Source organism: Harmonia axyridis, chromosome 3 (assembly GCF_914767665.1).
Source record: "Harmonia axyridis chromosome 3, icHarAxyr1.1, whole genome shotgun sequence".
In the NCBI taxonomy this organism is placed as follows: Eukaryota; Metazoa; Arthropoda; class Insecta; order Coleoptera; family Coccinellidae; genus Harmonia; species Harmonia axyridis.
This window is the reverse complement of record NC_059503.1, coordinates 26768656-26785144: the sequence shown is the minus strand read 5'-3', so window position 1 is coordinate 26785144 and position 16489 is coordinate 26768656. Positions and strand designations below refer to the sequence as shown.

The 16489-nt window shown below is 33.5% G+C and overlaps 1 protein-coding gene across 1 annotated transcript; it reads right to left on the bottom strand.

The window, feature by feature from the left end:
- Positions 1-634: 634 nt before the first annotated feature.
- Positions 635-16449, bottom strand: LOC123675741 (protein son of sevenless). The gene is made up of 19 exons (XM_045611230.1): positions 16085-16449; positions 15864-15983; positions 15661-15804; positions 15440-15604; positions 14575-14753; positions 14308-14468; positions 13947-14252; positions 10970-11447; positions 10722-10881; positions 9734-9996; positions 9518-9674; positions 9049-9309; positions 8653-8835; positions 8315-8593; positions 5986-6330; positions 5644-5834; positions 5389-5548; positions 5053-5303; positions 635-2363 (listed from the first exon to the last, which is right to left on the bottom strand). Exons 1-19 carry the CDS (start codon positions 16181-16183, stop codon positions 2204-2206), a joined length of 4062 nt encoding a protein of 1353 aa, XP_045467186.1. The 5' UTR covers positions 16184-16449; the 3' UTR covers positions 635-2203.
- Between the last annotated feature and the right edge of the window lie 40 nt (positions 16450-16489).

Below are 16489 nucleotides of genomic sequence, written 5' to 3'. Positions count from 1 at the left end.
CCTTTGGGCACTTGTTTATTGGAAATGAAATTCTATGATTTTAATGACAAAATCCCCCTTAAGTTAGGCATGAACATTCCAGTGGTTATTTTACCTATACAAATAAGAAACATTATCTGATCAAACTGAATTTCAGCCTAATCAGATCTCTTGTTACGGAAATATTGAATTTTTTTTAACATTTTGCCTAAAAATTTTTCTGTAGTTTTTCAGAATCAACATGAAATATCCCACTTGAACATGAAAATGTTATTTTACATCTATAAACAAAATGTCACCTTGAGCGGATCTTTTTTAACGGAAATATTGGGGATATTTATTTCAAAGCTTGAAATGATTATTTTACATCGAAATGCAAAATCTCGTCTCGATTGAATAAGTAGTTTCGAAATTACCAAGAAAATAAAATTGTATGATAAACTTCTTAGTTATATTTTAACAATTAACTCAATCAGGGCATTTAAGATACGAACCTACTCTCAAAATTTCAATTTTTAGATTCATCATCAGAGAGTCGAACCTTAATATCATCTAAGATCATTTTGGGGACAAAATTCTGAAAACTACAAAATGATAAAGCCTTCATTTGAATAGAATGATCGCTCAAAAATAAGGGAGAAATAAAAGACACTCATGTACATCGATACATTTATTGTACTTATCTTGAACATGTTCAATCTTTACAAATTATGGTCCATCTACTATCACAGTTTAAAAGAATCGAAAAATTTAATCTACACGAAGAAATACGCGTAGTCTTTTCTGATTTTAAAAAATACTGAAAACACAAATTCTAAAAGAAACAGAGGTTCATTTTACAACATAAAAAAGGTCAATCCTTAATAAAGAAAGTTTCCCAGAAGGAAGAAACACTAAAATATAATGCTATTTTCATTAAATATATTTTATATATCAATATATATAATATTATTTCAATTATATTATATAATTATTATATTATATTACATTATTATAATATTATATTATATAATCATTATATTATATAATTTTTTTTCAACAATTCTTTTTTGGGTTGAAACAAGGACATAACTTTATACCTTGTCATATTTTCAATAAAAAAAATTTCAACATATAAAATCTCGTATTATACTGTATGTATTTTTATGCTGGGCCACTATAATAAACATTTACAGTATTTTACATATTTTTACACAATTTACAATTTAGAGAATGCATTTTTTTATTAAAATATTCACCATTCAATATATATGTGTGTATATATATATATCTTAAATACATCAAATAATCACAATTAATATCGACATAACTCCACGCAACATACAGGACGATATAAGCCTAAAAACCTTCGGTAAACCACTTTGAGGTACACCTTTCGACCTGTATAGAGGTAAAACATTGAAATTTTTGTACCAGTATAATACCTCAAGGAAAGATTGCACAATAGTCACATTTTTATTTTCTCTACTTTCAGGATAACTATATTCAAATTAAAGAAAAGCGAAGAAAATGTTTTTTTTTTTTGATTATTCATGTGGCACTTGGTATTTCAGTAATTAATGTTTTTGTTGCATGCATTAGATGCATAAGGTGTAGTTAAATCTCAGAGTTGATCACTGACGTTTCCACAAAGAAAATTTAGGTTAAGTTAACTCTGACTTATTGTATCATCGTTTTGGTTATGGAATGTTTTTGATAATACCAGACTAATTTTCGTAACGAATCAATGAGCTATAATATTCTTATCATCCCACACCATTTTGAGATTAATTCTAGTGTACCGTATCTGAAGAATCCTAAAATTCAGTTTAAGAAGGTTTAGTTCATGCTGGGCGTTCTGAATACACTAAATGGTAAGCCACAATGTACAATTTTTTAATGAAAGCCGATAATTTATTTCTTAGGTAATATCTTGGAGGCGACCTAACCTAAAGCGTCAAAGAAACAGCGAGAGCCATTTCTAGAGACCAGAAAACCGCCTATGCAACCAACATCGATATACCTTGGCGAAAGTCGACAACTTCAACCTATAACAATCTCTGTTCCAAAGCGGAAACGTCAAAGATCCGTACGTCGAACCGCAGCCATGAAAAAAGATTCGAAATTCAGTGTGGACGGCTGTTCGGAGAGCCCAGATCTTCCGCCGTCCGTCAGAGCACTTTTTGCATCTAGCAATTCCTCAACATTTTTTCCTGCGGCAGCGACTGGGTTTATCAACTCTTCGTCAAGTCGTCGTTGTGCTCGGGTACTGGAACCTGGTGCTCCCGGTAGTGTACTCGGCTGACCGGACCGCAGGTTTGGGTGGCAACTTGGGCGTCATCTGTCCCGACGATGAGTCGCTGCCGAACCTAGGTGATATGCTGGAAGGAGGCATCGACGAGGATCTGCGGTCAGAAAAAGAATTATCAGAAAAAAAAAATTTCAAATATGTGACGCAAAAAAAAAGCTATTGGAAAATCAGGAAAGCATCTTTATTCATGTACCAATTGTACGCTTGGGAACTGTATTCTGGTATATCCAAACGTGGAATTGACAAGTGAATGAGCGCTAAAATGTTCCCTGCTTCAAGTCAGTGCTTTCCTCATTTAATTTTCCACTTGGTTACTTACAAAATCTCATTCCAGTGGAATCTGCTGCCACTGAAATATTAGGTTTTTTTTCGGATATCCTGCTTGAATTTTCTCTGGTACTGATGACACAGTCAAAACTAATTTTGAAATTGGTAATAGAGAGTTAAAGCAATGCCATGCACAAGGTGAGCAAATTTCAATGTTTAAGGACTACAACTTTCAAACCAGCGAAGATAGGCATCATCTGATATCTCATTCTCGTTCTCTCTTTTTGAGATACTAACAAGAGTAGTATTCATTTTTGGTCATCTTCTTTTGTTTTCGATTAAAAGCGTAAATTGGAAAAATAACGATATCAAAAAAAAATTATATCTCCGCTAATACGTAGAATCCAGTGGCGTCTCGTCTTTTTAGCAGGATCTTTAATTATGAAGCTATGACCCAAACTTATGTTTTTTTTTTTAATGGAAATACTAGATTTCTGTACCATTTTTTGAAATTTTAATTTTTACTGATTTCAAAAACATACAATATCGTATGGTTTGCATCAATATAAATAATAAAAAATGGTCAAAAAACTTTTTTTTCATCCAAGAGTCTCAATATCTCTATTGTTTCAACTGACGAGCACAGAAAAATAGAGCTTCCTATAACAAGAGCAGTCTCCTTCCGCCAATCTTATTATTTTTATGTTTTTTACCAATTTCTATAATATTTGAATCTAGACATAATGAGCGTTTTTTTTAATTCGTGGTCAAGAGTGCTGTGGAGAAATTAGAGTTGATTTTCTGTTATTACAAGTGGCACTTAGCTTGTTCCCAAATTCGATGTATGTAACGAGCATTTGAATTCGTGGTCAAGAGTGCTGTGGAGAAATTCGAGTTGATTTTCTGTGACAAGTAGCGCTTAGCTTGTACCATATTCTGCCCAGATTCGAAGTAACGAGCGTTCATTAAAATTCGTGGTCAAGGGTGCTGTGGAGAAATTAGAGATTTACTGTGAGTGTGAGTAGCGCTAAGCTTGTACCATATTCTTCCAATATTAGAAGTATTCGAACAAATGTTAGTAATATGGTACAAGCTAAGCGCTACTCATTGTCACAGAAAATTAACTCAAATTTCTCCACAGCACTCTTGACCACGAATTTTAATGAACGCTCGTTATTTTATAAAATTAAATATCTCAAAATGAATTCGGAAATAATGAAAAGATCCACACTACTGTTTGAATCAATACAGTTGTAATGAGATGGATGCATCAAGAGATCTTTTTCATAGGTCTCCAGAATGAATGAGCATAAAAGTACCAATACATTTCAAATAGCATATGTAATGACGGATATATGATTAAACTCAACAATTTAATTAGGGAAGAACAAAAAAGAAATAGTATTGAATTGAGTAAAAAGCATAGAAATGAGAAGTTCAATAAAAGGAAACTGTGGTTATTATACGATGCTAAATTTTTCTTGCACATCATCAGTTGAAACCATAGAAATATTGACACTCTTACATGAAAAAAGGTTTTTGAGTTAGTTATTTATATTGATACAAACTACGATGATGTCTATTTTTGAAATCAGTGAAAATTAAGCTTTCAAAATATGGCACACAAATCTAGTGTTTCCATTTGAAAAAACATAACTTTGGGTCATATCTTTGTTATTGAAAATTCTACTAAAAAGACGAGCACGCCACTGGATTCTACGTAAAAAGTGCCTGTATAATGTTTTAATTTCAGAGCTCTATCATTATAAGTGGAGATATAAATTTTTTAGATATACCTATTTTTCCAATTTCCGCTGGTAACTCGAAAATAAAAGAAGGTGGCCAAATATGAATAGTACTCTTGTTAGTTTCTCAGAAAAAGAGAACGAGAATGGGGTATCATATTTTGTCTCCTCTGGTTTAAAAGTTGTAGTGCTAAAATATCGATATTTGCCCGCCCTGTAGATAAACGTTAACGCTAAATCTCACATCTACACAGGTACATGGATTTACATTAAAAATCAACACACGTAAAGGAAGAACCTACTAATCAGACCAACGTGTTACGAATGGCAGATTTCTGTTGAGGATCCCATCATTTATATAAGCTAGCAATAGTTATTTCATATAAACACCCAATATTTCTCTCCATCGGATTAATAGTCACAGAAATACAGGTTAATTTTTTTAGAGAACAAAGTAGAATTTGGGGACGTTTTCTTTATCAGAAAATCGAATCTTATCTTTTCAGACAATTCCTGGCTCAAAACTCGAAAATTACAGACATTGTAACGAAATGATAAAGCAATCGGTTCAGAGAACAAGTCAAAAACTGATGGAGGTATACGGATGAAAATATGGAACAAAAGCAATATGAAAATAATAAAACCACACAGGAACGAGGTCAATAAATCCGTTGTGATACTTCAGCCATGACAAAAAAATATTCAAAATCTCTAGCCCCTATCCAACTCAGCATCTTGAAGATAGACCAACTAAAATGAATATGTACTTACAGTGCTCCTCCGTTCATCAAAATCGGCCTTGAAGGTTGCTGGGGCTGTGAAGAATGTCTCCTGATGTGGAGTTGGGACGTGTGTGTAGGATGTAATCGAGGCATAGTCCCCATACCTAGCGAGCTCGGCAGGGAAGTCTGGTGAGAATGACTGAAAGCGGACGGGGAAAGACCCATCTCTCTTCTTGGGGGCAGTGGAGGAGGTGATGACTCCCTCGGAGGCAGGATAGGGGCGTCTGGAGCTTGTTTCATCTGAAACACATTAATAATCAATATTAGTTTTTTTCTATATCACAATTCGGCAATTTTCAATAAATGATCATTTGAAGGGACTTGCCTGCTGAGGCGAACTGATCTCAGGACTGTCTCTTCTCCTTCTTGGCGGTATTGGAGGAGGAGTACAAGGTAGTCTGGGGCTTATAGACTCGAAAGTTGGGGAGACTGGACTTCTAGGACCTGGGCTATTTGGAGCCATTGATGTTGAATTTCTAGGCGCCCTGATTATAAAAACCAAAAATAAAATGCATAATTCTAAAACAAGCATAATAAATATAACAAAGCAAAAATAAAATTGCAAAAAAAGAAAACTCACACTGGTATAGCGTTTATTACACCAGAAATTCCTTCACTTCTAGATACTGAACCACATCGTATAGACGCTATTGTACTTGTAGAACTGGTACTGGGACTCCTCATATGTAATGTAGTTCTCCAAGAGGAAGGTCCTGCTGGGGAAACTGGAGATGAAGTGGGACTATTTTGGCCGGTACTACCCAGTTGAACCTGGTCAAAAACACTCATTATTTATACATAGATAAAAGTAGTAGAAACCATGTATATTCAATTAATTCATGACAAAATGACAGACCAATTTATAGTTCTTTCAAACAGGTCTAAATAATTAAAAAATAAACAAATTGTATTAGGACATTACCGAAGCAAATACACTGAAGTCATTGTCCGACCTAGAAGAATCCTCACTCTTGGACTCGTCGTTATTGTTGCTCTTGACCTCTCTACTGATGGTACTCACGCTGGATATACTAGCAGAACTGAGAGTAGAAGATCCCAACGTACTAGTGCTGTTTATCAGTTGTCTTACTGAAGATGTCTTTGACTTTATGCCTGGACTTTTGAGGTTCAAATGCGGCCATTTCCTGGGGAACTTGGGTATCTGCTTGCAGCCTCGAGGTTCGATCTCTATTGACTTGTTGTAGAGATAGTTGTTAACCTCATTCTCAGACATATCACCAAAGGGACATAGATTCTCCAGGAAATGCTGCAAACAAAATATTTAAAAAAATTGAAATCTGATAATGTATGAATGAGGTTTAATTCATAAAAATGCGTCAATTTTTTTATTCAATTCACTAATTGCATCATAAAATAATAATGAGGACACATAATTATGTGTCCTTTTCTACTTAAAAGGACAGATTAAAATATGTAAGAGTAGTTTAAGGAACCTTGAAAATTAAAGTATCTAATTATATTCTGTCAAAGTACCAGAAATTAATCATTTAAAAATCTCTTAGATGGATTGTCATAACTCCACTTGTCACTCAGATGACACTATCCTCTACATTAGCCTAAAGTTTTGAGGTCATCTGTTGTTTGTTTTATTACCAGTGTTCCATTTTGTAATTTTCCAAGTGTGTAAGAAACATGAAAATATGTAAAAAGACCAGATGTGTCAGGAGAACTTGTATGTTGGAATCAAAATAAGAAAATACCATTGTAAAGGGCTCCATTGAGAATGAATTTTGACCAAAAACTCAATAAACCTCATTGAAAAACCATCATATTCTCCTGTCGACTTTTCCTATTACCAAAACTTAAATTCCTCATTATCATCATTATACAGGATGTTTCAAAATTAGGTATCAAGATGTCGGGGGCGTATTTTTCAGGTCTACCTAAGAAATACACCCCTAAAATCTGAATTTTGAAACATCCTATTCATAATGAGTTTTTCATTTTCCATACTTGGCTCATATTTTTTATTTGATCTTTCCTCATTATATTTATTTCAGCAAGCGAAAGAAAATCCATTCTGAACTGAGTCAAGGGCATTCGAAGCACACAATTTCATTACCCAGCTGTTTATATTCCAAAATAATTAAGTTTTAGGAGCAAGCATATGTAAACAAATGAGCATAAAGTAAATAAATAAATAAATAATTCTCTTTATTCCACAATAATTCAAATTATAATGAAATGGCGTCATCACAAAAATATACCTTAAACTAGGGTACCGTTTACCTAATGAAAAGTACATATAAAAATAGTGGTAGTTATTATTAATAGAAGTGTGTGGATAATCTTGGAGTATATAGTCGTATGGCTAATATACAGACACTATCACCATGGCAATTATGATGGCATATTACCATATCCTTATATAGAATAACACCACAGAGTAACCAGACAATTCACTCTGCCGTTTTTAGGCACGGCGTTTCGTTGACCTTGAATTTCACTATGAACTACTGTAGTAAAAAATGACAAAGATAACCGAACTTCCCACTCTTTCTAAAAGGTTCAAAACGCATGTGATTTGTCAGATTAACCCATTCAAATTTTTGAATTCACCCGACTGCTTATATTCAGCTCCTATTCTCTTTGAATATTGAATACCAAGCTAAATTTATCACACCTCAAGAATTAAAAATTACACCACACTTCTAACAATACACTAAAATAACTGAGTGTGAAAGTATGTATCAAAAATGAAATTCCTTGGAATACTAGCATGATTCTAAAAAAAAACGTCTATTGGTTGCTTCTTAGAATCTCATTAATGTTCTAAGGGTTGCTTGGTATCTCTGAGATTCAAAAAATCTTTTTCGTCTTACTGACGAATGACTCCTCTGTTTACGGCAGACTATGATTGCAAGGAGAGCTCGAGCAGCGATCCTACATTGAGAGAAATATTTGAATGTAGAATTATTTGCGATTAATATTTTAAATCAAGCAAGAACAAAATAAAATTTATTTTCTTAGAACCGTCATTTTCAATAACATAACCTCAGCGAACGCAAAATCCACGATTCAAATTGAACTATCGCTGCGATTAGTCGAAAGAATCAATCTAGCTCTCTGATTGGTCACCCCGATCTCATTCATAAATACGAGTAGAGCGAATTCGAGGTCAACGAAACGCCGGTGATGATTTCCTTTGTAAATGCATAGAGTGAAACATCTGTAGTAATCTGTGATAACACAACGGATTGAGGAGTATTTAAGACAGTTGTTTCACTCACCCTGATTTTAGGCTCTACTGTGTAGATGTATGGCTGGTTCTGATACTGTTGTATTTCTCCTGTTATTTCTGCAACTTTTCTCCTCTTGAAGAAATTGACTAATTGAGTGTTCGGCAGGAAGTCAGGATTTCCCTCCTCTATGTGTAGAATGTTGGTCAGATACATGCCAAGGAAAGGTACACATGGGGGGTTGATACTTCGAAGTTTCTCTTGATATTTCTTGAAGTGATCATCTGACCTGCATTCTTCTAGAGCCTTCTGCTTTTGCTGACTAAGGGCCTGAACAAATTCGAGAATCAGATATGAATTACAATGAAAAATAATAATTATAATTTTACCTGGTAGGTCATTTTCAACCTATGTATGGAAGCAGACGCCGTAGCAGAAACTATCGCTAGAACACCATTGAAATTGTTGATTTCATTCAACGCTATCATGATTTCAATGATTCTGTTGTATATGGCCACACGCTCTTCAAAGTTTTCAGCTTCTACTATGTTCTTCTCAAGCCATATTGTGAACTGAAGAAATAGAGTATTAAAAAATATTGCTTAAGTTATTAGGTAATCAATAGGTTTATTCAAGGAACGATCAAAACCAGTTCAGAATCGCATGACGCAGTTTCAAGTGAATATTTTCGATGCTAATTTCCAACTGACTATGCGTTGTACGATTCTGAATTTAACTAATGAAAATTCATCTCACAACAAAAATTCCAATTAGTAAGGACTTACATTTGTAGTATGTTTGATCATCTTCAACAAGTTTGGGCTTGTCTTCTCTTTATCCTTCTTTGTCCAAACCGAACCAACTAACTCAGATGGTTTGATGTTACGATAAAGATCGAATTCTAGTATGGTCAGTTGTCTAGCAATTTCCACCGGATGAAGAGTCAAAATACCATAATCCTCTTCCACACAGGATATGTGCCATTCGATAGGAGGTGGATTTTCCGCAAAAGCGAATTTTATATGACGTTGAGTGTCGTTCTCCATCTAGTCGAGAAGGAAAAATATCACTTTTTAGTTAACACAGAGAAAGTTCATAATTCAAGCAAAAGATATTTGAAAAATTTAAATTGAGAGTTACATTTGAAATATTTTGAATCAAAGAAAAAGTAGAACTGTCAGCATGCATATATATCTTCTGGATGGAAAATAGAGATTTACAATAAAAAAATTATAAGATACAATTACTTCTCACCTTTCTTTGTACTATCTTCAAAACACTATCGACCCACTTACGCATGCTCTTCCCATTGACCTTATCAAGAAACCTCTCTAATTTCGACAAAAGATCTGGTTCTCTTTCAAAATCATAAAAATGATGGTCCACCCAATGCCTCAGCACGTTCAGCACTCTGTAAACCGGTGTTTAACTTTAAACTTTTTCTTGAATAATTTCAATCCTATTACATACCTGAATTGAACTGGCTGGCAGTACTCCTTCCGATACTTCTTCCAATCTTCCCTCTGATTGCTCTTTTGTACCTTCTCAGAGTCGCAGCAGTCATGTTCGTAGACCAGAGAGGGATCTGGTATGTGGAACCTCTCAATAAGGAGATCAAGTAGTTCATTGGGGGAACAAAAGCTCCTATATGTAGTTAGAAAAGTTCTAACAAACTTGGGATCCGCATAAATATGATAGGTCAGTCTTTCTACCAGTTTATACAAGGTGGCGCCCTATAATAAGAGAATTATTGATGGTGATATTAGCGGAGAAGATATAAAAAAGTAGCATTCATATAAAGAATTAGTAATATTTGAAATATTTCAATAATTTTTATTAGGACACTGAGAATTTTTAAGGTTTTTTTTCAATATACCAGCTACTATCAAAGAATACCCTATTATAAAATCTACTTCAGCAATAACTGGAACAAGAAGATAAATTTCCATTTCAATTCCAGCAGGTTTGGTAAGTGCAACAGATTTGAAGCAACTTAGAAGATTTTGAAAGCTGTGGTGGGTTCTTATTGACGGTGATTCTGATCAAGCTAACTAACAATAATTATTACACTTGAACACGAAATGGAATAGGATTACTTTAAAAATTCAGAATTTGCTTTAGAGATTAATGATGCACGATTAGTGTTAAAAAAAAAATTGAGAAAGATGAAAAAGGGAAATTTACTTAATTTGAATTATCACTGAAATGCGAATTTAAACTTAATAAAAGGTCTCGTTCATGATTTTCTTCGAATCATCTGCAGAAAATATTTAAATTCACTTCAAAAAATGATTGAATCGCTTAAATCACAAATGAAATGTTAATGAAACAATTTCTAAACCTTTTTGAATTGTGTATCTTTCCATGATTAAATGACAAAACCTACTGAATACAAATAACACAAGATTTTTAAAAAATAATACAAAAAATATAAAACCAATCTCTATTTTTCACTCACCTTAATGAGAGGTACGCCCCCATTCTCTCTCTGCTCCAAAATAATATTATCCCTTGAATCTGGTTCAGCGAATTTGTAAAGCTTTGGTGGAGGCAGTTTCAGGGGATGTTTTCTTTCAATATCAGACAAAATACTATCCAGAATTCTCTCCAACATGGATCTAAGCAGAATAAAAGCTCATAATCACATTCTCAAAATATTATCTAACCTAAATGTGAACCAAGCATACCAAAATAAAATAAGCTTACCTATTGTTCAGCATAACCAGATCAGCCATCCAAGAATTCTTTTCTTCAGCACTCTTGGCGCATAACATTACAGGAGTCTGTTGCTGCCTGGGGCATATTTCAAATGAGTTCTTTAATTCCTCTGTGTCCTGTTGATCGATAATCTCCACCTTCCTAATAAAGAACCTCTCTTTAAGACGGCACTCGGGATGGTTCAGATGGTGAATAGAACTTTGTCGTCTCATATTCGGTTTACAAAGAACCATTAGACCATCGAAGAGAAAGACTCTTCTATCAGTGAGTCTTTTGCCTGGGTTGACTTTTAACAAAACATCTTCTCTAACGAACTCATTGCAGCACTGTCCAATATCCCTGGAATCCCAATTTTCAACAATTCTCTCCAATTCCTGGATCTTCTCTAGGGCAGCCTGTCGACGAGCCCTCATCTGAAGGAGGGGAGTGGATGTTCGAGGGATAGCCGAAGGTGGAACGCAACGACCTGGGGGAAGATAATGAACCCTTAGTAAAGAATAAAAATATTTTATTCTGTTCACAAATTTATTTTTTACATAGATCGTTAGTTGAAAATTTGAAATTTGTATGGAATCAATCTAAGCATGCATAATTTTCATCAAAAACGACAAGCCGAACGCAATTTATAAATACTAGAACTTTCACGTTTGCTCCACACATACCAGATATCCAGATGTTGTGATAGTAATTGGTGACCTAAAGGCTATTAAAGGGTTTGTGGACACACAGGCCAACAAATAGGGACAAATCCAAAATTGTTCAAATCCAAAATAATTTTCACACTGAAAGTGATTTGATAGACTTAAAAGCATGAAATGTGGATAGAAAAAAATTAAATAAGTTTTATCTTCAATCCACTTTGTGATAACTTTAGAACTTACAACTGGTTCTTCAAGCAAAGCGCCAAAGAAATGTGGAAAATAAATTGCTCACAAGAGTTCGACGTCCTCCAACATGATTTGACTCAAAAAAAAAAAAAAAAAAATTGAATGTACAGAAAACTAATCACGTTATGGAGAGATTAGCAGTGATGAGGAACACAATAGACCATTAGGTCGCAGTGAAACCTTACCTCCTTAATTAAATCTAACAGAAAACTAGAAAAAATAGTTGATTTGGAACGACACGTAATTCAGAATGTCAATGGACATTTATAAAATTGATGTTCTGTAGCAATTAAAATAGAAATTGGAGCAAAGGAATGAAAAATAGAAATACATATAGAAGATTTGGTGTTAGAGGAACAGTCAATAAATAAAATAATTAGTATCCAAAAAAAAGTGGAAATAAAATAGTACAAGAAATAACTTTTTTGATTAAAAGAAAAGTAAAATCATAAAAGGGGTTGGGTAGAAGAAGTGAATGGAGAGGAAAAATTAATGATCCAAATATGTTCAACAAACCAATAAACAACAATATTGTTAAATATTAAAATCATAATCAATTTTCATTATGAAAAAAATTATTGAAGTTCTCTTTATTTTATCATTATACACATCAAGTAACTAGACACACGAGTGAGAAAAGGACTTTTTCCACATGCTGCACACTATACTTTTCCTAAAACTGCACGAATTCAAATAATTCAAGTAATATACCTAATTCAATTCAAAATGGCCTTCGTTGACAGTATCTCTGTTCATTTCTTGCATTTCCATAGAAACGACTACTCAAAAGCCCAATTTCATTGCTCTACCAAGTGAGGTGTGGGCAAAGTGCCATGTGGAATAATATTTCTCACAGGATGAGCAATGTATAGTTTTGAAATTGAGTAAGCTATGAAGAATATGCTACTTTCCATAGCAGTTGTAGGAAAATAGTTATTTGTTCTACTAGGCAGCAAAGTAGTTGATTTAACTGCCGCGACTGATAATTCACAGTCAAGCTTAGTGAGTCTGGTAATTCATCTAAAGCAGTCAATCTACTTTGCTGCCAAGTTGAACATATAATTTTTTATTTTTATATTGTTTATAATAATATATGTAGGATATTGTATTTGCAAATTATTACAATTCCCACAATCTTTCAATTTTTCCTGTAAAGATAAATTAAAACAACATTTTACAGAAATCGCAATTGTTGGAATGGTTGGTTGCTATGAAAAGGATTTTCCATAATAATTATAACTTGACAATTTATGAAATGTTTTATTCCCATTGAGAATTATCATTTTGCTGCCTAGGCAAGAAAGTCCTTACTTTGCTGACGAGGAGGAAATAATTATGAACAAAAGATAACTTATCATAATAAGGTATGAACTCTGTATATAGCATAGTGCCAAAGTGGTTCAAAAATAGGCATAAGAAGATCTAGTGTAATTAACGTTTACACAACTAAAAAGCTTGAAATTTCATAACTATATTGACAATAAGATGTCTAAAAACCTGGTGAATGCACTGATTTTAATTTGCCAATTTTGAGAAATGTAACAAATGAAGATGACTTTTCACTGTTTTCTTCTTGAAATTCCTAGTAAATAAAAATATTTGCAAGATGATCATTCCTTGCACTTTTCTTTGGATACGATGCACCTTCAATTTTACGAGATATACATCTGAAATACATATTACAAACGTTTATTATACACAAAAATTTGATCCTTGGAGTTCATCTGTTGATTTGATTTTTGATACATCAACCAAATTCAAATCAATATCAACGGGTTAAAGATCAAAATGACAAGTATGACATAGCGGCGCCGCGCCGCCAAGAAATAAAACTAATATTCTCAATTTGGTAGAATGTCATTGCACTAAAAAATTGATAAGTGCTTACACCATGTTTTTAGACATAATTGAGAAATAAGACTATGAAAGCTTTAAGCATCATAAGGAACTAATATTTTCCATTTTGATTTACAAATAAGCACCAAATGATTATGAATAGTTACTCCATAATCTGTAGTTATAGGACACCACATTTCAGTAAAATCAAACAAGAACCTCAAACTGATTGCACTACTCACCGAGTTCCATTTGTAATGGTTTCAACATAACCTCAACCTGCTCAAGTGACTCCTTGTCCTCAGCAGATGATAACTCTTTTAGAATCCTAATATACTCCATGTAAGAGAAACAGTGTCTTATGGGGCCCATCAGTAGTGCAGGAAGATAATACTTAAGGGCTAATCTCATACCCTGTCCTGCAGTTATTAGGGAACTCTCAATCTCTGGCCTAGACAGGAGATTATTCAATGTTTCTCTGCACCTAGCCGACGTAACATCTTTGGCATACTTAGAATAGACCTGAAACTCCTCAGCTTCTGCAAGTTCTGAAAACATTTAAAGTTATAATAACACAGAGAGATACAGAATCAACAAATTTACCTTCAAAACAACTTCCGATATATGGCATTTGATCTTGGGCCATCTCTATTACATCTTCTAAGCTTCCGGAAAGGGTATAGGTCAATTCGTACAAATCCATTATGTTGGAAAATATGCAATCTATTTCTCTCTGATCAGATCCTAGTTTTATTAGTTCCTCCCTAAAAAAAGATATTAAACAAAATTTTAACATTATAGTTCCTCCTCGAATGGAAAACAACAAAGAGCTAAATTTCCACTTTTTAATGTAAAATGAATTTGACATACCTGAAAACTTTGATGAGCATATGGAGCTCCCTCATATAAGCCTTTTCTGAAGCTATGAGTTCCCTAACAACCTCTTCATATGTAAGGCTAGACCTAGGTGCAGATGATACCAATACTTGAGGTTCTGGAGTTATTCCTGCTCCATTTCCTTCATCTTGGTAGAACATGTCCATTAGAGCCTTGAATAAGATGCATGTATGAAAATAAGATAACTCACATCCTGATTCCTAATGCTCTGAGAGCAATAATTTGAAACTGGCAGCATTGACAAGATATCTATCAGCTTTTTAAATTCTATTTAATAGTCCAATTTTGTAGCTTGAAAAACCTAATTATATTTTTCCACCCAATTAATTCTCAGAAATATAATAAAAATCTGAAATTCCTTCTCAATGAGATTCAAAACAAGACACCTTAGGATTAACACATGAATCAGAAAGAATGAAGAGAAAGAAATGGCCAGCTAGCAAATAAAATAGGCAAAAATTATAAAAAAGCATAGGAAATGAAAGAGTCTGATTTTCAAGATCTCACAAGAAAAACCCGCTCAAACTCCTTGAAAATACAGACCTCTACACAAACATGCAGCACAAATAAAGAATTAAATCTACCTACCATCGCTGCAGGCTTAATTTTGTTGGCAGCGTGAAAAGCAAAAGCAAGTTAATAACACAAATAAAGCTTTTAGTAATGAATACATTCTATTTTCTTGATGGAAAAACATAAAATTTTACTCCTAAAGAGCAATGAACTTCTGAAAAATAAATCCCTTCATAGAAAAAAGGGAATATTATTCTATATTTTTTTTATACTATGAAATATAGTAAAATTAGTTATAGAAAATTTATCTTAAATTTATACATACTTTGTCAGCATTCATAGAAATCTGGACATCCTGATACGTAATTTCAACTTGTTTGATGTGCTTTACATAATTTCCAGCCAACTTCAAGATATCAGCTGAAATATACTCCAAAACAGCCACCAAAAATAAGGATACTGTCAGGTCGACCTTGTAGAGCAACAACTCCTACAATAAAGTTAATTTAGTGAAATATAGAAACAAGAAAAAACTAACCATTATACCTTCTGCAATAAACTATGTATCTTGTCAACAGGCAACAACAAAGCAGATTTTTTTTTACCCCGATCTACAGCTTCTTGAGCTTCTTTTAATGCCCATTTGTCTATAGGTGTTGGAAAAGTGCTTTGAACTCTATATTCCACATCCTAAAAAAAATATAGTTCGTTTATTGTAAATAATTTGAGATGAATGGAAAAAGGCCTACCTGTACTGTGTGTGGGCTAGGTTTAGCACATAGCATTGCCAATAACCGTAGACATAAATTTTCGACATATTCCAAGGCATCTTCTTGTGCCTCCAGGGATGGATGAACAGTCTCCAAAACCTGCAATCAATTGAATTCTTAATAACAATGGTATTCTAAAGTTTCTTATTTTTCGCCACTGTTCATTTCCCAATAATTGTATAATTTGTTACTTTATTTACCTTTTTTAGCGCAGTAGTCAATACTCCTTTCCATTTCGCCAGATTTTCTTCGTTATTGAAATCATATATGTGATCTGGCACACTAACTGCATTCATCATTTGAAAAAATAAATTAACGAAAAACACAAAAACACTTTAGAAAATACATATAACCGTCATTGTTCATTATCAAAAATGGAACATAAAGTAACCTAAAACTACATATTCGCCTCTCTCTACTTCTTTTATAAGTCCATAATCATATTGATTTACAGTTCTCAGAAATAACAAACACACAACTTCTTTTCACGAAAACCGATCACAAATATTTTAGGAGTTGACAATCTTCGTAGCACGCCATATTGTTTTACTTGATGATTTCATGAACAAATGGACATACGACCACTCTTTCTATTCTTTCTAATA